This window comes from Urocitellus parryii, chromosome 1 (genome assembly GCF_045843805.1).
Source record: "Urocitellus parryii isolate mUroPar1 chromosome 1, mUroPar1.hap1, whole genome shotgun sequence".
Classification (NCBI taxonomy): domain Eukaryota; kingdom Metazoa; phylum Chordata; class Mammalia; order Rodentia; family Sciuridae; genus Urocitellus; species Urocitellus parryii.
This window is the reverse complement of record NC_135531.1, coordinates 154,800,373-154,822,872: the sequence shown is the minus strand read 5'-3', so window position 1 is coordinate 154,822,872 and position 22,500 is coordinate 154,800,373. Positions and strand designations below refer to the sequence as shown.

Below are 22,500 nucleotides of genomic sequence, written 5' to 3'. Positions count from 1 at the left end.
CTTGTCTTTCTGTTGTAGCTGCACTGATCACCATCCCTTTCCTGCTTTTCATCATGACCTTTTCTGCTTGTTTTGGATTAAACAGCTGACCTGACCTGTGGGATCATCAGAGTCATGTCTCTGCTTAGGACTCCCTAATAGTAGAATGTAGAACATCTACATTAAGCACAAGGCGACCATTTTATATCCTCCCCCTACACACACACACACTGCTGTCCTAGAGGATTGCCCGCCTGCCTTCCTTTTTTTATTTTATTTTTATTCATTTTTTTTTTTCTCGTTCTCCTGGGGATGGAACACTGAACTACAAAGCCAACCCCAATTGCTTCCTTTGGTAGCTCAGGCTGCCTCCTCAAAAGAGCAGAGGCCAGGAGGGGGTGATAATTATTAAACTAATTGTCAAATTGTTCTCATTTTTTTGATATCATGTGATATATATGCTTTTTTTAAAGAGAAAGAGAGAGAATTTTTTAATATTTATTTTTTAGTTTTAGGTGGACACAACATCTTTATTTTATTTTTATGTGGTGCTGAGGATCGAACCGAGCGCCCCGCACATGCCAGGCGAGCGTGCTACCGCTTGGGCCACATCCCCAGCCATATATATGTATACATCTTTAAACAGTGTTTCACAAGTTCTGACTGTCTTGCTAAGTCCCGAGCTCACACCAGCTGATACCATATATACACCTCGTTCTTCTTTGCTGTCCTAGGGAACAAACCCAGTGGGGTCGACCTCTGAGCCGGGTCCCCAACCGTTTTTACTTTATTTCAAGACAGGGTCTCACTGTTTGCAGAAGCTGACGTGAACTTGGGCTCCTCCTGCCTCAGACTCCCCAGGAACTGTTGTTGTCATTGCTGTTCGTTTCCGTGGTGAGATTACAACCTAGGACCTCACCCGTGCTAGGAAAGCCTCTCCCCAGAGCCACAGCTCATGCTCAGAGGTCACCTTCCGTGCCAGGTTCCCAGCAAAGGCTTCTTTCCGGGATTGGGTCCCAGAACGGCAAAGAGGCCCCGCGTGAAACAGGGCGGGGACCAAGGATCTGTCCCTCTCGCCAATGATTGGGTGATGTTAGCCGTCACTCACGATGCGGAGCCGCGCCTGGAGGCGGTCCATCAGGGACGCCGGGTGGAACTGTCCAATCAGGTGCGGAGGAGGGCGGGCTTCCGCAGTCGGGCAGGCTAACGCAGTCCGGCTGGCTTCCGCAGACTGGCGGGCTTCGGCAATCCGGCGGGCTTTTCTTCCTCAGCAACTCCGCTCTTGCCTTTCCTCGCGCGGCGTGTTCTGCTTCGGAGGCTTTTGTGACTCTGAGCAGTCTTTGTTCTCCGAGAGCTCCGGTGCCGGGAGGTCCCTGGAGAGGACAGCGGGTCACCATGGAAGCCAAAATGGTGACTGTGCGGCCAGGGCTGGCGGAACCGGGTCGGCACCCGCGGGTGAGCTGTGGAGCGTAGAGGAGTCATGGCGGGCAGGTGGCTCTGGGCCCTGTTCTCTGGTCCCCCGAGTGTGCCGACGGCTGGGTCCCGAGGTCAGCTGCAGAGCGTGGGTCCTAGTCTCTGCTGGCGGGTGGCCCCGGGCCTCTGTACCAGTGGTCTTTGGGATGGGCTAGGCTCAGGTCCTTGGCGTTCCCTCCCCTCCTTCCTGGTTGCCTACATGAAGTCTTCCAAATGTGGAGCAAAAGGATCACAAATCCTACTTCCCCTGGTGTAGGCAGCTGTAGATCTTTAAAATTGCAATTGCCTCCTGCATTCATTCTAAAATGCCATTTTTCTCTCTACTTCACAGCTTTATCAAATATTTCTTCTTCGTATGTTTCAAGTGGACACATCTGTTAATTTTCATATTCCCTAGTGAAATATTGCAAAGAATATATATTATTGACGGTTAAAACTAAGGTAGCTTTAACAGTGACCCCCACCCCCACCCCACCCCGCCCCACCGCCGCCTCCCTCCCCCTCTTTAAATTTTGAGATCTTGTCCTACTTATTTTGGAGGTTGGTCTCCTACTTGTGATTCTTCTGTCTCAGCCTCTGAGTCCTTGGGATTACAGGCCTATGCCACCATCCCTGGCAAGATTAACACTTTTGAAATAATTTGTTTTCTATTTGTGAATAGAGTAATCACTTGACACTTTCCCTTGTTTATGTAAAATAACTGCTTTAAAGAAAATAAAGCAATTGGTTATTGGTACAAAGGATATTGAATCCTGGTTTACATACCCTGCCCTTTTTTTGTATAAATTATTTATTTTTTAAATTTTGTTTTCATTAGTTGTAATGACAGCAGAATGCATTTTGACACACCATATGTAAATAGAATATAAATTCTCTTTTTTCTGCTTATATGTGATGTAGATTCACACAGGCGATGCAGTCATATATGCATGTAGAGTAATAATGTCTGATTTATTCTACTGTCCTTCATTCCCATCCCTTTTAAATTTTATTTTCAGACAGGGTGTGGCTATGTTGCCCTGGAACTTGTGATCCTTCTGCCTCAGCTTCTCAAGCTGTTGGGATTAAAGGCACTGGCCACCCCACCTGAGGAAAATAGTTCATTTTGATCCAAATATTAATGACTGTATTCAGGAACATGGATTCAGGTTACCCTTAATGATGTATATGTTCCACCCTGGAATATATTACGTACATCAATTTTTTTTTTTTTAACCAGGGATTGAACTGATTGGCACTTAACCACTGAACCCCATCCCCGGACCTTTGTATGTTTCATTTGAGATGTGATCTAAGTTGCCAAGGCTGACTTTGAATTTATTAATCCTCCTGCCTCAGTCTCTCAAACTGCTGGGATTACTGTGCTTTGCCTCTAGGAACTTTAATAGTCAGGATAAAAGAAATTTATATATGAATACATTAACCCATTGCATTGGTAGGAGCATCATATTGGTAGGCTACAGCAAAAAAGGGGAAATTTCTTCTATAGGTCTGTTTTTATTATATTACTAGCCTTGGGGAATGATGGAAGGTAGATGTCTGGTTAGGTTAGGGATACATTCTGAGAAGTTCATTCATTTTTTGTTGTTGTAGAGGTGGTGGTAGTTGTTTTGGTACTGGAGATTGAATCCAGGGCACTCAACCACTGAGCCACCTCCCCAGCCCATTTTTCTATTTTATTTGAGACAGGATCTCGCTGAGTTGCTTAGTGCTTCACTAAATTGCTGAGGCTGGTTTTGAACTCATAACCTCCTGCCTCAGCCTCCCAAACAGCTGGGATTGCAGATATGCACCACCAAGCCCAGCAGAAGTTTATTAGTTCTGAGAATTTGGTCTGATACAAAAGTTGAGGGATTGGCTATTAAAGGACTTACGATAGCCCAAGATAATTTTTGCTCTCCATAGAGAATCTAGTCTTTCCATCCTCTTGGTGGTCTAGTTAGCCAGAGTCAAATAATCTGAAAGTTCTTTAATGTAGATGCAACTTCATAGAGAACTTCAGTTCACACCTGTAAAAATCTCATGCTTCTCCTTTTATCTTCCTTAAATGCAGGCACCGTATCAGAATTTCTTGGGCAGAAAGGATCTTTTTGGATGCCTCATAAGGTCCAGTGTCCTCAGCATTTTTCTTTCCAGAGGCTGCCCCAAGGTGCCTATACCTGCCCTGTGCCCTTCAGGGTGAGGTGAATTAGTTATTGACACAGTTTCTTCAGTAGGCATTGGCTTATCCATTTGTGTATTTCTCCTTGTGTGTAAGTTGCAGGAGATAAAGAATTGGTCCAGTTCCTCTCAGTTATCAAAGTTGTGTGAAGCACATGCTCATGATTTACTTGAAGTGCCTATGAATTGGTATCGATGGCACTTTTATTCTAATGTGTACATTATTTGTCCTCAGCTTTCTTTTGTCTTTTATGTTTTCATTTTTTTTTGTCCCTTTATTTTATTTACTTATTTTCATGTGGTGTTGAGGATTGAATCCTCACAGGTGCTAGGCAGGTGCTCTACCACTGAACCTCATCCTCTCATATGAGTTTTTTAGTGATGCTGATGTTCATGAAGAATTTCGTTCTGCAGGTTGTTGATTTCCTGATTGTGGGTTCATCAACAGTCTTTCTTTTACTTTCTTGTGCTTCATTTACATTTCCCTTGGTCGTCTTTCTCTGGTTTCCTGAATTAGAAGGTTCAATTATTGCTTTTAGCTCTTCTTTTCTGAAATGTGCAATAGATGCCTTATATATCCCTGAAGCACCGTCTGATTTCCTACAGTGCACTTTTGCATTCCATTTCTCTCAAAATGGTCAACTTTTCCCTTGAGCCATCTCTTCCTCCTGTGTCTGTTTAGAGCCTGTATTTCACCTTTCATTTCCTGGAGGTTTCCAGCTGCTTCTGATCTGATTTCAGCTTTAATTCCCATGTTCTTTGAGCATGCTTGGGATTTCACTGGTGTTGCACACTTGTAGGGGTGTGGTTTATGGCTCAGAATGTGCCCTGTCCTGGAGGGTGTTGCTGTGGCCCTGAGAAGGCTTTGTGCTTCATTGTTGGCTAAAGGCCAGGGAAGTCCTCCTGTCTGCTCCTCTGCTGTGTGGTCTCAGACCCAATAGAGTTGTGCTGATGTCTCCCAGTGTAACTGTGGGTTTTTATTGTCCTGGGCAGTTCTGTATGTCTCTGCCTAGTGTATTTTGACTTTCTTTCAGGTACATGCATATTAAAAAATTCAAGACTATGTTTAACCTAGGGCTGGCTCGGTGGCGCATGCTTGTAATCCCAGCAGCTCAGCAGGTTTAGGCAGGAGGTTTACAATTTCAACTTAGGCTCTAAACAACTTATAGAGACCTTATCTCAAAGTAAATAAATAAAATTAAAAGGGCTTGGAGTGTGGATCAGAGGTTAAGCACTCCTGAGTTCAATTCCTGGTACCAAAAAGAAAAAGAAAGGAAGAAAGAAAAGAAAGACATTTAGTGTAGGGATTCTGGAGTCTGATCTTTCTCAGAGATGGTCTATCTCAAGTGTTTATTTGATAAGCTGGGCCTTTCTGTTTCTCAGTATACTTTGTAAATGTTTGTTGTTTTTGAAAAGTAAATGGAAATGTTTTTCTTCTCTTTCTCCTGTGGCATTGTTCCTGTTTGTTGAAGGCTTCATGCATTTCCTAGAAACTTTGTTGTTTGTGCTATGTATAGTGAATTAGCTTGTGTTCAGCCAGTTTGACAGATTTCCCTGAATTCCTTGTGGTAGGAAGGATGGAAACTTTCACAGTTTAAGAGCTGACTGGCTGTGGTTTTGCAGGCTGACCTACAGCAGCTCTGCTTACTGACATTTCATGCAGGATTGCAGTAGCTACAGGTGCCTGTAACAAGATAACCATGGTAGCAGAAGCATCGAACAAAATAGCAGGAACAGAACAATCCCTCTTTAGGCCTAGTGAAGTAAAAGTCCCTAAACTGTGTAAGCTGAGTTCTTAGACTGTTGACAGGCTTATGCCCATATAAGAATATAATGTGCACCCTCCAAAATATTGCACTAGCTCCCTTGACTTGATGTACCAAAAACTTTCTTATGGCTTGGGCTTTAAGAATTGTTCCTCTGGGCTATGGTGCCACTAATAAACTGTTGCTTCCAGATCTCAGTGTCCTTGCCCTGAGCAACTTAGTAAGACCCTGTCTACAAATAACACATGTGCTCAGGATGTAGCTCAGTCATTAAGCAGCCCTGGGTTCACTCCATGCATTCTTTTTTCTTTTTTTAATTTGCCCACCATAAATAAATTTACATTAATTTTCTGTAGGTTTTTGAAAAGTATTTTATTCTTTCACATTTGAATGTATAATAAATGGTCTTTTTGTCTAGAAAATAGAGGGATGCACTGCCTTTACCCCTCGGATTTCTGTTTGCCTGGACCACAATTGTGATCTGTCTCCACAACACCTGCTGTCACTCATCATCTTTCCAATCCTTGAAGGCCAACCCACTGAATGCTTTCTTATGGTCATTTGCTAACTTTTGCTGATATTGTGCTGCTCTGAATGTCCCATGTCTAAGGCCTTGAGTGTGGTTGTGTGTCACACTGTGGAAGTTCTCCTGCCTTACGGTTTTTTGCATCAGCATCTCTACAGCCGTGCAGAATCTCTTTCACAACAGACAACAATTACACATGTTGCCCATCCTTGATCACAATGTCCTTGAGCAGAACATGGCTATGTGGCGCATGACTATACATTATGTGAGTGAACCCTCTGCTGTTCTGCAGTGTTTGGCAGTTGCTGGACGTTCATTATTCCTGTGAGTTTGGAAAAGTGGTTTCTATTATGAGACTTATAAAACTTTGTAAGGTTGTTAGGAGAAGGTGACATCTTGGGGACGCTGACTTATTTCTAAGACACATGCCATCTTCCCATTTACCCCATTTTGCTTTGACATTAACCATTAGAAATTATCAAATTATTCTGTTATTGATCATTGCATTTGTTTATTACTTGGCTAAATTTGATCTGGAGTAAAGCACCTGACAAATTATATGTGTTCTCTTGGTTTAATCATTACACATGATGAGAATAATCCCCAATTAACATATTGTGACTAAGTGGTTGAAGATTATCTGGGAGGAAAGCTTATTAGTGAGCACATGCCCAGAGGGTGTGTGTGAGGGGTGATTATAGGCACTTCTGGAAGGAAGGAATAATAGACTTTTAGAAGGAAAACAGATCAGAAATACCATGTTGTTTACATAAACTGTGTAGGCACAGTGAACCACTGTGGTTTGCAGGATTTGTCTCAAATGCTGAGTTTCCTGATTCCAGCAATTTCCTACTCCGTCACCTTTCTTTTCTAAGGGTAAATAATATCAGGAGTGCTAATGTTAGCTCTGTACTGCACAGGACATTGTTAGAACGTGTAATACACGTGTAACCAACAAAAAAAGGTTAGGAGTAACCAGGGAGCATGTCTTATTTCCTGTGAACTTACCACTAGGAAGGGTGTCAAACACTCTACTGTTTGACTTTTGAGTGGCCCAATTCTAGTGTTGGAATGGCTATGAGGAATATAGTGCATTAAAGATTTGATGGACCAAATCATGGAATTTATCTGGAGGCCAGAGAATCATGTGAACATCATGTATGTTGATTATAGATTCCCCAGGTTATCATCTCTTCGGGCCTCCAGTACATATTTGTGTGATATTTTACATCTCAGTGACCCTTGAGGATGTGGCTGTGAACTTCACCCAGGAGGAATGGACTTTGCTGGATCTATCCCAGAAGAATCTTTACAGAGATGTGATGTTGGAAGTCCTCAGAAACCTGACTACTATAGGTAATAGTGATGTTTCTTTATTTAGTCAAATAGAGAACCAGTGTTTATTTGGTCATTTATGTAGAATGTGAAAAGGGAATCCTTTAATGAATTATTGCAACATAAAATGCACGTAGACTGTGGCAAAGTTTTTCTAGCTCATAAGTAATACATAATGATTGTTCTGTGTTGCCATTTTAGGAAACACATGGGAAGACAAGAACATTGAAGTTCAGATTGAAAATTCTGGGAGTAGTCTAAGGTAATTGTACTCACCAGAGGGAGCAATGTCCTTGAGGAAATCTTACAATGTCATCTGATTTTTAAAACCAACCAACCAAAGAAATATGTACAATGTGAAATGTGTTTATTATAAATATTTTTTACCAGATATATATATTTGCATGTAACATAGATATTCAGTCTTTTCAAAGTAGTCAACATGAAAAAAAATGCTATGAAATTGCATATGTGCATATCACTGTTTGGATCAAAGCTATAGGGAAACTGTTTTGGTAAGGATTTTTTCTTTCAGTCTGTTTATTTTCAGGCAATTTGAACAAGTCAGAAAACCTACTGTTTAACTGCATTGGTGGTAATATAAGCCTAAGACCTATTAATGAATAGAAAATCATTAATAAATCAAGCATTGTTAATGTGCTGGTCATTTTTATAGAAGTCATGGTTAAATTAACCTGACAAAGAAAAAATTTAATAGAGTAAATCCATGTTACTGCATTATGTATTCAAAAGAATTCATATGTCCTTTATTCTTTCATAGGCAGATCACATCTCACTCTGGACAGAAACCCTACATGCATGTGGAATGTGAAGAGAAGCCATGTGAATTTAAACAATATGAGAAATCTCTGGTTTCTCATAGAAGTGGTGAAACACAAATGTTAATACAAGCTGTAAAAGGACCTTATAAAAGTACAGTGTGTGGGAATGTCTTCAGTTGTCCCGATTCCATTCAAAGACATGAAGAAACCCATACTGGGCAGAAACCCTATGAAAGTACACAATGCAGTGAGACGTCTTCTTCTTTCACCAATGTTCAGAGACAAATGATAATACACAGTCGTGATAAACGTTTTAGGTGTAGGGTATTTGGAAAAGCCTTTTGTTCTCCCTATCTATTTAGAAGACATAAACAAACACCTACTGAGGAGCAATGCCATGAATGCATAAATTGGGCAAAAGGCTTCAAATATTCTAAATCCCTTAAATGCCATGGAGTAACTCACACCAGAGAGAAGCCCTATAAATGTGAGCAATGTGGGAAAGCCTTCACTAATCCCAGTTCATGTAGAAGACACCAAATAACTCATACTGAAAAGAAGCACTATGAATGTAAGCAGTGTGGAAAAGCCTTCTCAAATTCTTCTTCCCTTCACATACATAAACAAACTCATGCTGGGGAGAAGTCGTATAAATGTAAGCAGTGTGGCAAAGCCTTCACTTTTCCCTCTCACCTCCAAGTACATGAACGATCTCATACTGGAGAGAAGCCCTATAAATGTAAGCAGTGTGGCAAAGCCTTCACTCAGTCCTCTAACCTTCGCTCACATGAACGAACTCATACTGGAGAGAAGCCCTATGAATGTCAACAATGTGGAAAAGCCTTTGCCACAGCTCATCAACTTCACAGACATGGAAGAATGCATACTGGAGAGAAGCCCTATGAATGTAAACAATGTGGAAAATTTTTTTCTAGATCCAGTCACCTTCAGATACATGGAAGAACACATACTAGAGAGAAGCCTTATGAATGTAAACAGTGTGGAAAAGCCTTCACTCAGTGTTCTACCCTTCACTCACATGAACAAACTCATACTGTACAAAAACTCTATGAATGTAAAAGATGTGACAAAACCTTTACTTGTTCCTCTCAACTTCAATTACATGAACAAACTCATATTGGAGAAAAGCCCTATGAATGTAAACAATGTGGAAAAGCTTTTGCTACATTCCCTCAATTTCAAATACATGAAAGAACCCATTCTGGAGAGAAGCCCTATGAATGTGAACAATGTGGAAAAGCCTTTGCAACATTCTGTCAACTTCATATACATGGAAGAATGCATACTGGAGAGAAGATAAATGATTGTAAACCATGTGGAAAAACCTTTGCTAAATCCAGTTGCCTTAACAAACATGGAAAAACTCATACTAGAGAGAAGACCTATAAGTGTCAACAATGTGGAAAAGCCTTCACCACTTCCTCTCATCTCCAGATACATGAACGAATCCACACTGGAGAGAAGCCCTATAAATGTAAGCAGTGTGGCAAAGCCTTCACTCAGTCCTCTAACCTCTCTGCACATGAACGAATTCATACTGGAGAGAAGCCTTATGAATGTAAGCAATGTGGAAAAGTCTTCACTACATCCAGTTCCCTTCACAAACATGAAAGAACTCATAGAGAGAAACCATATGAATGTCAACAATGTGGAAAAGCCTTCACTACTTCCTTTTGTCTCCAAATACATGAAAAAACTCATACTGTAGAGAAGCCCTATAAATGTAAGCAGTGCGGCAAAGCCTTCACTGAGTCTTCTAACCTTCATTCACATGAACAAATTCATACTGGAGAGAAGCCCTATGAATGTCAACAATGTGGAAAAGCCTTTGCTACCTTGAGATGCCTTCATAAACATGGAAAAATTCATAGTAGAGAGAAGCCCTATGAATGTCTCCAATGTGGAAAAGCCTTCACTATTTCCTCTTATCTCCAAATACATGAACGAACTCATTCTGGAGAGAAGCCCTATAAATGTAAGCAGTGTGGCAAAGCCTTCACTCAGTCCTCTAACCTTCACTCACATGAACGAACTCACACTGGAGAGAAGCCCTATGAATGTCAACAATGTGGAAAAGCCTTTGCTACATCCAGTTGCCTTAATAAACAGAAGAATTCATACTACAGAGAAGCTCTATAAATGTAGGCAGTGTGGCAAAGCCTTCACTCAGTCTTTTCACCTGCACTCGCATAAACAAACTCATATTGGAGAGAAGACTTATGAATGTAAACAGTGTGGAAAAGCTTTTGCTAGATCCTGTCACCTTCAGATTCATGGACGAACACATACTGGAGAGAAGCCCTATGAATGTAAACAGTGTGGAAAAGCCTTTGCTGTATCCCATCAACTTCATGCACACAGAAGATTGCATACTGGAGAGAAGCCCTATGAATGTAAACAATGTGGAAAAGCCTTTTCTACATCCTGTCAGCTTCACATACATGGAAGAACACATACTGGAGAAAAACCCTATGAATGTAAGCAATGTGGAAAAACCTTTGCTACATCCAGTTGCCTTCACAAACATAAAAGAACTCATACTAGAGAGAAGCCCTATAAGTGTAAACAATGTGAAAAAGCCTTTTCTACATCCAGTTGCCTTCACATACATAGGAGAACTCATACTAGAGAGAAGCCCTATGAATGTCCACAATGTGGAAAAGCCTTCACTACTTCCTCTTATCTTCGAATACATGAACGAACTCATACTGGAGAGAAGCCCTATGAATGTAAGCAGTGTGGCAAAGCCTTCACTCAGTCCTCTAACCTTCACTCACATGAACGAACACATACTGGAGAGAAGCCCTATGAATGTCAACAATGTGGGAAAGCCTTTGCTAGGTCCGGTTGCCTTAACAAACATGGAAGAACTCATACTAGAGAGAAGCCCTATAAATTTAAGCAGTGTGGCAAAGCCTTCACTCAGTCTTGTCATCTTCACTCACATGAACAAACTCATTGGAGAGAAACCTCTTAACATCAACAATGTGGAAAAGCATTTGCTAGATCCAGTCACCTTCAGATTCATGGAAGAACACATACTGGAGAGAAGCCCTATGAATGTCAACAATGTGAAAAGCCTTTGCTACATTTTTTCAGCTTCACAGACATGAACAAACTCATACTGGAGAGAAATCCTACTAATGAAAACAATGGACAAAGTCTTCATTATTACCATTTTACTCATAAACATGTAGTAAGTGTACTGGGGAAAAATCCTTGCAGTGAAAAAAGTGGTAAATCAATACTCTTTGTCGTCTTCTAAGACATGAGAGGGCTCAAATTGCAGATTTGTTTTGTTTTGTCTTGTACTTGTGTGTTTGACCACTGAGCCCATCCTCAGTCATTTTTATTTTTTATTTTGAGTGAGGCACTAGTGGAGTTGCTTAGGGTCATGCTAAGTTCTGGAGGCTGACCTCAAACTTGTGATCCTTCAGACTCATTGTCCTGATTGCTGGGATTACAGGTGTACACCATCACGTCAGACTGAATAACTCTAAATGTAAAAAATATGGAAATTCTTCCTTTTTCTCTATTGCCTTCAAAGAAATTTCATTTACCCTGTAAAACAAATCTCCTGGAAGTGTGATGTTTTATTTTCCTTCTTATATATGAAAGTATTCATGGAGAGAAGCCTGTAACTGTGAGAAATGTGGGAAGTCTTTTAGGTTTTTTAGTTCCTTCTAAGAACTGGAAATATTCATCTTGAACGATTCATGCAAAATAATAATAATAAAATAATCTCATTCAAGTAAGAAATGTAAAGGCTTTAGATATTCTAGTTTTTTCAGTTGTATGAAAGGACTCACACAGTATCAAAACCCTGTGCATAAACAATGTGGGACAATATTCAACTTACACAGTTTCCTTCAGACACGAAAGGAATGAGATCACCTTCTGTCCTTTAAGCAAGGTGGTCACACTATCAACTTTCCAGGTCTTTTGAAATCGCATGGAAGAACTCATAGTGGAGAAAAGCCTTGTATGTAGAAATGTGGCAAGGCCTTCAGTTGTTTCAGTTTCATTCAGTCTTGTTCATATTTGAGTACATTTGTTTTTCCTTTTTTTGGTAGCAGGGATTGAACCCAGAGTTGCTTATGAACTGAACCACATCTCAGCCCTTTTTAAATTATTATAAAAACTTAAAACATAGTCTCACTGAATTGCTTAGATCCTCACTAAGTTGCAGAGGCTGGCTTTGAACTTGTATTTCTCCTGCTTAGCCTTTTGAGCCATTGGAATTAGTTGTGTGCTTCCTTCAGCAAGTGACATCTTTCTTGAGAAAAGCTCTGCAAGTGTGTGCCTTCATTTCTCCTTTGTCTATTCAGAGGTAATGGAAATGCATCCTGGGGTGAATGAACATTGCATCAGCATGAGGATGTGAAAGCAACATGCTTTTATGGGTTAAACCTCTGTTTACATATTATTAGATTCTATTTTTCTTTTTTTTTTTTTAATATTTATTCTTTAGTTTTCGGCGGACACAACATCTTCGTTGGTATGTGGTGCTGAGGATTGAACCCAGGCCGCACGCATGCCAGACGAGCGCGCTACCGCTTGAGCCACATCCCTAGCCCTAGATTCTATTTTTCTTACTTTTAAGTTTTTTGCATCTCTTACATATTATGACATAATGTTATACATACTATGTATATATGTGTGTTTAAAATCTAGTATGTACTATCTCTTCAATACCTTCTGACTTTATATATATTGTGCATGAATTTTGAGAAGTTCTAAATTCTATAAGAAAGGTAAGAGAATGTGGCAAGTTCTCCACCACTAGGTATATACTTGCACCTAAAGTTAAATAGAAACTTAATCAACAGCATTTAAATGATTCTCTCATTATTTCAAACCTGTGGGAGTTATATAAAAAAGGAAACGTGTGCATGCTTCAGCCTAGCTATGCATTTTACATCTTGAACTAAAAAGTACACTTAAATTTTTCTTCACTGTTAATAATAGGTTTGTCAGGCTCTATAATAAAATAACATTTTGGTAGCAAATGAAGATATCAACAAATAAATTTATTTCAACATACATGATGATCTAATATTTGTAAGTTTTCTGGTTGCACTAAATAAAACTGTAGTAGTCCTACCATATAAAACAAGAAAGGAATATTAAAATTTGCAAGAGGAAAACGTCAGGTCACACTTAATGATAAACCATCAAGGCTCACTTCTTATATTTTTATGTATTGTTTTTAGATGCACATGACAGTAGAGTGTTTTGACATACATAAATGGAGTGTAACCCATTGCAATTTTTATTTCATTCTCATGGTTGAAAATGATGTGGAGTTATACTTTCATGTATTCATATGTGAGCATATGTCTGATTTATTCTACTGTGTTCTATTACCACTCCACCATTTAATCCCCTTTGACCCATGAGTTTCTATACTTCCCTTCCCTGCCTCCCTTGTTATGGGTTAGCATCCACACATCAGAGAGAATATTCAACTTTTGTTTTGGGGGGAACCGGCTTAATTCACTGAGCATGATATTCTCCAGTTTCATCCATTCAGCAGCCAATACTATAATTTTATTATTCTTTATAGCTGAGTAACATTCCATTGTGTGTATGTACCACATTTTCTCTACCCATTCATCTGTTGAAGAGTACCTAGGTTGATTCCAAAGCTTGGCTATTGTAAATTAAGCTGCTATAAATATTGATGTTGCTGTGTCACTATAGTATGCTGATTTTAAGTCTTTGGGGTATAAACCAAAGAGTGGGATAATTGGGTCAAATGTTTTTTCCATTCCAAGTTTTCTAAGGAATCTCCACACTGCTTTCCAGAGTGATTGAACCAATTTGCAGTCCCAACATCAAAGTATGAGTGTATAATTCTTTTCCTGCATGCTATCCAGCATTAATTGTTACTTGTTTTCTTGATAGTCGTCAAGGTTAATTTCTGGCTTTCCTAATCACAACACAAAGTCAAGGAAGGCTTATATTGCAAACACTAAGGGACCCTATCTGCTCAATCTTCAGAGTCAACAAAAGTGCCTGGGAGGCTGCTGCAACAGTCCCTGGGGTCCCCAGGGGACTTCCTCCTGCAGGCTTGGTGATAGGGCCTTTTGTTCCCTGCAGATGGGGGCTGTTCCCTGATTCTCCTCAGGAATTGGCAGAGTTGATGGGTAAAACACACTGAGCTGTTGGGTAAATGTGAAGGAGTTTTGCAGATAAAAGTTGAATTAATTTTGAGTCAAAAAAAGCACTTGTGCTGAATTGCTCAGGCCAATAAGATGAAAATGGGAGAAGGAGGGACCAGGTGTCTCTGAGGTCAGGCCTCATTCCTGCCAGCCTTAAGAAAGTGACCAGTATGCTGTGCTCAACATGCAACCCACAGAAACTGACAGATAATAGATGTCTAAGAGTATTAAACTATTGAAGTTGGGTTGTTTGTTCATATCAGTTTATTTGCAGTTAGACATTTGAGTTTCCTACTTCAAATGATCGTTAGCATCCTTTAAAGAGTCTTCTTAGATATAAAAGATGCAGTATGTAAAACAGTCCAGATCCTGTGTTATGTAATTCCTTGATGTGTCATAAATACGTGATTTGTAAAGATCATACATCATTTGGTTAATCAGAGAGAGTCAATCTATGTGCATATCTTAAGTGTTCCTTAACATAAGGATCATTTTTAAAGTTGTCAGTTAAAAAGTATATTTCATTTGAATAAGTAGATTTTTATCATTTATTTTGAATTAAATTTGACTGTATTTTATGGAGTGCAGACCATGGTGCTAATGAAGTGTCATTTTCTTTGTGCACCTGCGGGTTTTTATTTTATTTTATATATATATAAACAAAATGTAAATTTATTACACAACATTTCAGTTTTTGAGGGCATCTCACACTAAGAAACACATTTTACTTCTACTTAATAGCACAAATAGGTATACAGGCCATATTTTTTAAAAAAAAGGCTTCACAAAAAAATGCTAACATTATACTGAATACAAAGATATTTTCTATTTTATTTATTTCCATTAAAAAATGCTGATTGCACTCAAACTAAAAAGTTTTTTCTCAGCAAAAGAAACAATCTGTGAGGTGAATAGAGAGCCTACATCTTGGGAGTAAATCTTTATCCCTCACACATCAGATAGTCCACTAATCTCTAGGGTATATAAAGAACTCAAAAAGCTAAGCACCAAAAAAAAAAAAAAAAAAAAAAAAACCCAATCAATAAATGGGCCAAGGACCTGAACAAACACTTCTCAGAAGATGATATACAGTCAATCAACAAATATATGAAAATGTTCATCATTGCTAGCAATTAGAGAAATATAAATCAAAACCACTCTTGAGATTTCATCTCACTCTAGTCAGAATGGCAGCTATTGTGAAGACAAACAACAATAAGTGTTGGCTTGGATGTGGGGAAAAAGGTACACTCATTCATTGCTGGTGGGACTGCAATTGATGCAGCCAATATGGAAGCAGTATGGAGATTTCTTGGAAAATTGGGAATGGAACCACCATTTGACCCAGCTATCCCTCTCCTCGATCTATAACCAAAGGACTTAAAAGCAACATACTACAGGGACACAGCCACATCAATGTTTATAGCAGCACAATTCACGATAGCTAAACTGTGGACCCAACCTAGATGCCTTCAATAAATGAATGGATTAAAAAATGTGGCATATATACACAATGGAACATTACTCTGCAATAAAAGAGAATAAAATGACATTTGCAGGTAAATGGATGGAGTTGAAGAAGATAGTGCTAAGTTAGCCAATCTTAAAAAAACAAATGCCGAATGTTTTCTCTGATATAAGGAGGCTCATTCATAGTGGGGTAGGGAGGGGGAGCATGGGAGTAATAGACAAACTGGATAGGCAGAGGGGTGGGAGAGAAGGGAGGGGCGTGGTGTTAGAAATAATGGTGGAATATAATGGACATTATTATCCAAAGTTACATGTATGAAGACATGAATTGGTGTGAATATACTTTGTATACAAGCAGAGATATGAAATATTGTGCTCTATATGTAATAAGAATTGTAATGCATTTCACTATCATATATAATAAAAAAATTAATTAAGAAATGTTGATTGTAAAGCAGGGCTTGGTGGAGCACACCTATAATCCTAATGGCTCAGGAGGCTGAGACAGGAGGATCATGAGTTCAAAGCCAGCCTCAGCAACAGTGAAGCACTAAAGCAACTCAGTGAGACCCTGTCTCTAAATAAATACAAAATAGGGCTGGGGATGTAGCTTAGTGGTATAGAGCCCTTGAGTTCAATCTCTGGTATCCCCCGGCAAAAAAAAAAAAAAAAAAAGTTGATCAAAAAAAAGTTGATCGTAAGACATACTAACTTGATTTCATGACCAGCTGATCATCTGAAATCTCAATGGCAACACTGGTTTCCTTATTTTTAAAAAGCTGGAACTCTTCCAGTCGCTGCTTTTCTTCAGCTGTCAAAACTGTAAATACATCTTCTGAAGGATCCTCCTCATCCACTGGAATAGACAAGTCATCCAAATGGCTGATCTGTCCATCTTTTCTGATTTCATGAACAACAAAGTCAGAGTATCTTTCTTTTAAAATTCCGGAGAATTCTTGATGAGAACTTACAAACTTGGTGATGCCTACAATCAAGTTCAGTAAGTCCATGTTTCATCATGTCTGCAAAACTCTGCTTCCTCTTCCTCCTCCTCCTCCCCCTCCTCTGAAAGGCCATCTTCCTCCTCTTCTTCCTCTTCCTCCAACTGATCATCAGTAGTCATTTTGCCTTTCTTGGCACTTACAGGTTCTGGTGGCCCAGGCACATTTTCTCAGTTGGGTTAACCATCGTTCTGCAGCCCACCTTGTCTTTTGGTCAGACAGCATTCAGAGCCCTTCTGTTTTTTGTCTCTTCAGCTGGGGCCGCACTGTCATCATCTTCCATAGCAAGGCACCCACGTTTCAGAGACATGCACCTGGGAGTGCGGGAGCCGTGCGGGCTGAGAGGAAGGCACTCCGCTCCGGGCGCAGGAGGGCAGGGGCTGCGAGGGTCACTCGGAGGAGGCGGTGACAAGGGCAGATCAGCATTTGCAGGGTCTGTGCCGGGTAGGAGGCGCGCAGGGCACCTGAGGTTTAATTGTGAGTAGAGACCAAGTTTTCCCAGGAGTGCAGAAAAAGGAGCCTAGTGCGGCTGTGTCTCCACCAGGAAGCAGCCCATTGAAGTTGAGGCACCAGCGTCTTTCACTGGCCTTGAAAATCACAATATTTTGTTTAAATTCCATTGTGCACTGAGAATTTTAATACTAAGTTTAACACAGTCTGGAACCAAAAAGCAATTGTCTTATAAACTCACAGTGTGAAAAGAGCTACTAAAATGTGCTCAACTTGGAGATTTTGGAAGCTTAGGCTGTCTACTTTAAGAGGTCATATGAAGTAGCTTCATTTCTTAGATATGTTTCTATTTTCATATCTTTTTAGCAGACATAATTGAAAAATGGTGTAATTTTAAATGAAAGCTCTTCAAAGAAGACGTTCTGTGACATTCTAACCACCATCTGCAAGTGAAATGGCAGGGAATCCTTATGCAGGTCTGCAGACCCACCTCCAGGATCTTACCTATTTTATTTCTACAGCTAGAATTTTTAAACTGTTTTTGGAAGAGGTTATATAAATCTCTATTGCAATGATTTTTAAACCGAGTGTTTTATAAAGCAAAAGACAACCTATATGGGGGCTGGGGATGTGGCTCAAGCGGTAGCACGCTCGCCTGGCATGCGTGCGGCGCCGGGTTTGATCCTCAGCACCACATTACAAATAAAGATGTTGTGTCCACCAAAAACTAAAAATAAATATTAAAAAAGACAACCTATATGATCCTTAGTCTGAAAGAAGAGATCTTTCCAGAACTTGTCCTCTTGTTTAAAGGCAGGGCTTGGTGGAACTTGCCCACAGTATCTGAATTCACATGCAGCTGTCTGCTCAACCAAGTGAACCCACATTCCCACTGGTCAGGCTGAGAAGAGGACGTGTGCACACCTCATCTGCACTTTCCAGGTAGCTGTGTGATGTGAGTGCTTACCTAGTGTGCACTGCATTCTCTGCCTGTGTGCTCACTATCTGGATTCCGACTCAGGCTGGGCTGTGCCATTATCCAGGTATCTAGTGACATCTGCAAAAAGGACACCAAGGGAATCACCGAACATTTAGCTGGTTCCAGGTAGAGTTAAGTCAGCTCAGTGGGGGCAGCCTCCTCAGGGTGACAGGACCAGGCTTCTTAGACAGTGTGGCCTCCACCTGAAGGGACATGTGTCAAGCATGGCTTTTTCCTCTGAATTTGACCTCAAAATTCAGAAGTGCACTTTTATGTTTCCTTACTCTCACCAATGCTCTTAGAAAGAGACAAGATTATAGTATAGGTAAACATTCTGAAAATGGCAAAGACAGTGGAAATTTTAACCAGTTTTGCTAAAATATCATCTCACGTGGTTTTTGGCTCCCTGGTAGGGTTAGGATTTGTGCACTCTGCCATTGTTACAGCTAGTTTTCATCACCTGGTGACATCAGGGTGGGAGCAGATACCACAGCCCTGAGTGCTGGCTCTTACCACTCTACCAGCACCCTAAGTGCAACCAACTAACTAGCTTACATTGCTAGGAGAGGGATTTCTAGTAAAGGCAAAATTTACAGCTCAGTTTTTAACATGAGGTCAACTGCATACTGTGTGATGATAGAAGTGCCACAGAAGGCACTCTTCTGAGCAGCTATTACCAATCCAATCACTTACTGGTAAAGCTATAAAAGAAATGTGTAGCTGACTCTTTGTGGTTTCAGCAGTGCTCAGCTTGTCCAACTGTACCATGGCCTGCTGAATTGTTAAAATTGCTTCTTTTCTCCCTGTCCAAGCTCTTGGGAGGGCTGGTCACAGGCTTTATTTGTGGGTGTTATTTTAAGTTGTTCCACTCAGAATGACAGTCTGAGCCACTACCTAATGGAGCAGAAGTACACAACTATTGTTTACCTTGGGGATTGGAGATTGACATAAGATAATCTGAATGTGTTATCACAGAAATTTCTCATTTTTGTATTCCTTTTCCTTGAGCTTTTTCACCAAAAGGGAGAACCTATACACTGGGTGAATAGGGTGAGAGGCTCCCTAGGATTGAGGACCCAGGAAGTCCTCTCAGCACGTCATCACCTCCTCCAGGTGAGGTTCCATGTGGAGGGTGCCCTTTGTCTGGGGGTCTCTAGGTGAGTTGAAATTCCCCCCCCTTTTTTTCTTATTGTGCTGTAGAAGTTTTCTCTGTACAGCTGATTGACAGCACACCTGATAGAACACAGGATGTGTTTTTATATGTAATGGATTTTATTGTGTAATTTCAATGTTCTTACCTTCTGTTCCTCTATCTTGTTTATTGTTTCTAAGGTCTCATTGATTTACTTCTCTAAGATCTTATATTGGTCTATCCTTTCGACAATTGTCTTGGAAACAGAGCTCACTCTTCCTTTTGGCTACATTCTGTCATTTCTAGATTCTCATTAAAATACTTACATCATTATTTGGTTAGGGTTAGAGTTAGGGTTAGGGTTAGGGTTAGGTACAGATTGAGTTTTCATGGACTTATTTATAAAGAACCAACATCAGTTGATATTATTTCTACCTATTTTGTGACATAGACCATTTTTTAAATAATCATATTAAAACATTTTATGTCATTGAGTGTTTGTTATTAGTGAGCAAATATTTTAGACTATTCCTAATAAGACAGCATAATCTGTATAATTCCAACTTCACAAATCAACATACCAAATCCTTTTAGCAGTTTTTTCCTTAGTTTCCAAATTCGCAAAAGAAATAGATTTTTAGCCTAACTATAATCATTAGATATCTTTTGAGCTTGAGACCCTTCTCAGAGTGTTGTGTTCAGATTCAAGACCCAATAAATGCTGAGAGCACAGGATTTAGTTCCATAAAATTTTACTAAATGCTTTTATCATGTTCTCTGTGTAGTTAAGAGGTGTTAGATAACTCTGGAAATGTGGAAGTCAGGATTTGTGCTGGAAAAAAGGCAAAATTTTCTTTCAAAATTTAGCTTTGAATTAATTAGTCATTGATTTTATGTACATGAGTCAAAGTATAATAGATGTTAAGTTAAATTGGAATGTTTCAAACCTTTTCCTGTACATTTTTTTGGCAAATTTATAAAATTGCACTTATAAGAAGAAATTAATGCTAAAGTCTATTTGTTACTTCCACTTAGATTATATTAATGCTTTTTTCCATATTTATAACTGGAGAAATTGACAATAAAATAAAATTTCTTTTAAAATCATACTATTATTTACCAACTCATTCTTATTAAATCAGCAACTTACATGAGAGCACCGAGGGCCAGATGTTTTCACATCAAGGGAAAAGTGCTTCAGTTTATCACTCGAAAAGGCATATGCCAAAGGGACCAAACTTTCTGCAAACAGATCACCTAAATACATTATATTGTTACTTCATATTTTAATTCTGCCATCAATGAACATCTTTGATTTAATTTTGGCCCTTGTCATTGATGAAGTTCACCAAGACAGGACTGGAAGGCTGCAAACATGAAGAAATTGTTAGGAGAGGGAGAGGCGAATTCCCCTGATTTGCTCCACACACACTGGAGGCAAGCATTGAAATACCACACTGTACCATATTCACTTGGTCTATTATTACATTCACTCAGAAGTACAAATAAGAAACTCAAAAGAGCAAAATTAGGCATTTTCAATAGATAGAGAAGTCATACAGGAGAGTTATATTCACCCAAAGTGATTTCATAAAGCCTATCCTCTTTAATGATTAACTCTGATTCCCTCCAAGGGCACCAACACTGTCTCGTGGACTTTTTCATGTCTTCTTTGCCCTGATATCTCAATTCAAGCCATGAAAGCAAGAAACCAAAGTCCCAGGACAGATTTGGACTTGTTGGTGGATGCCCCTCTCTCTGCTGCCAAGGCCAGCCTCTTTCTGTAGCTCTGATGCCACCCTGATGCACATGATCAGGGTGAGCCCCTGGCTCCACACAACACGGGTTGTCTCCTCAGCCAGCTCTCCCACACTGACAGGAAGTACATCTCCACCACGGTCCCAAACATGGCAGCTAACTTCCTGTCCAATACCAAGACCATTACATTTTTGGGCTGTGAGATTGAAACTTTGTGTTCTTGAGTCTTGGCAGATGAAAGCCCTGCTGCTGTGTGTCATGTCCTACAAGTGTTATTCAGCCATCCTTATATTTCTAGATGAATTTCATGACTGTTTTCTTGAGGGGGATTTTGATTAGAATTGCATTAAATCTGTATAGTGCATTTGGTACTGTGGTCATTTTGACAATATTAATTCTGTGTATCCAAGGACAATGTAGATCTTTCCATTTTCTAAGGTCTTCTTTAATTTCTTTCTACCCCATGCTCACAAGCAAGAAAACCCTTGGCTGCATGCTCACAGGTGTTTGGAGCAGTGTGCCGTCAGCTCTTTAACACACGCTGTACGTATTTTAGCTTCCGTTCTGCAGGTCCCCACACATCAACCACTAGGTCTGTGAGGTTCCATCTCTGCTGCCTCTGATCTGTCAGGACATGACCCAGTATAAGTACACAGTCATGGTGAGTGGAATTTTGATCCTGCCACTACCATTTGTGGCCACTCTAGCTTCCAGTGCCTGTGTGCTTGTTGTCATAGTCCTCATGAGCTCCAGCAAAGGACAGACAAAAGCTATTTCCACTGCTCTTCCCACCTGGCCTTGGCAAGCCTGTTCCATGCCACCATCCTCTCCACCTATACCAGGCCACACTCTTTGCATTCCCCTGCACAGGACAAGGTGTGGCTACATTGTACACCATGATCCCACCTCTTCTGAACCTGTTTATCTATATCCTGAGGAATAGGAAAGTCATGGGACTGGGAGGAGACTGTTGGGTGATGGACACTGGTGCAGTCATGTGACTTTAACAATCAGGCACTGACTGAGGATTCAACACTGTAAGAGCAGCTCCTGAAAACTGCCAGGAAAGGGGCAAATACAGAATTTCTATATAGCAGCCTGAGAAACAGTGCTTCCCACACTTGCTTAACCCTGAAAGCAATAGAATATGACTTTGTCAACTCGGAATACAACTTTGCCGTAATGCCCACCCATAGCCATTAATGTTTTGGATTTTCCTTGTTAGTGTTCTGAATAATTGATAAGAAATAAAATTTACCAACATTTGACATAAAGATAATTTTAATAATGTCAAAAGTAATTATATATCTGATTGAATGTCACACGGTATTCGTGCATCAGGACGTCAGGTGGAACCTATTCATATGCATACTTGTTTTACATATTACTTAAGATGAACTTAATATAAACTGGAAACTGGAGAAAGTCTGTGTTCACCCACATTCTCCTCAGCATGCTCCTGTGACACCTCCAGAGCTGAAGCTCAGGGCTCCAGAGGGCATTC

At 40.1% G+C, this 22,500-nt stretch overlaps 1 protein-coding gene across 1 annotated transcript; it reads left to right on the top strand.

The window, feature by feature from the left end:
- The first annotated feature begins 1,183 nt into the window (after positions 1-1,183).
- On the top strand, positions 1,184-12,491 carry LOC144256609 (uncharacterized). Its single transcript, XM_077801939.1, has 5 exons — positions 1,184-1,434; positions 7,078-7,260; positions 7,441-7,501; positions 8,021-10,134; positions 10,202-12,491. The coding sequence occupies exons 2-5, from the start codon at positions 7,227-7,229 to the stop codon at positions 11,017-11,019; spliced, it is 3,027 nt and encodes a 1,008-aa protein (XP_077658065.1). The 5' UTR covers positions 1,184-1,434; positions 7,078-7,226; the 3' UTR covers positions 11,020-12,491.
- Positions 12,492-22,500: the final 10,009 nt, after the last annotated feature.

Coding starts and splice junctions, on each gene's coding strand:
- LOC144256609 (XM_077801939.1), top strand. CDS start 7,227: ATGTTGGAAGTCCTCAGAAACCTGACTACTATAG. Junction 7,502..8,020: donor AATTCTGGGAGTAGTCTAAG/GTAATTGTACTC, acceptor ATTCTTTCATAG/GCAGATCACATCTCACTCTG. Junction 10,135..10,201: donor AAAAGCCTTTGCTACATCCA/GTTGCCTTAATA, acceptor AGTGTGGCAAAG/CCTTCACTCAGTCTTTTCAC.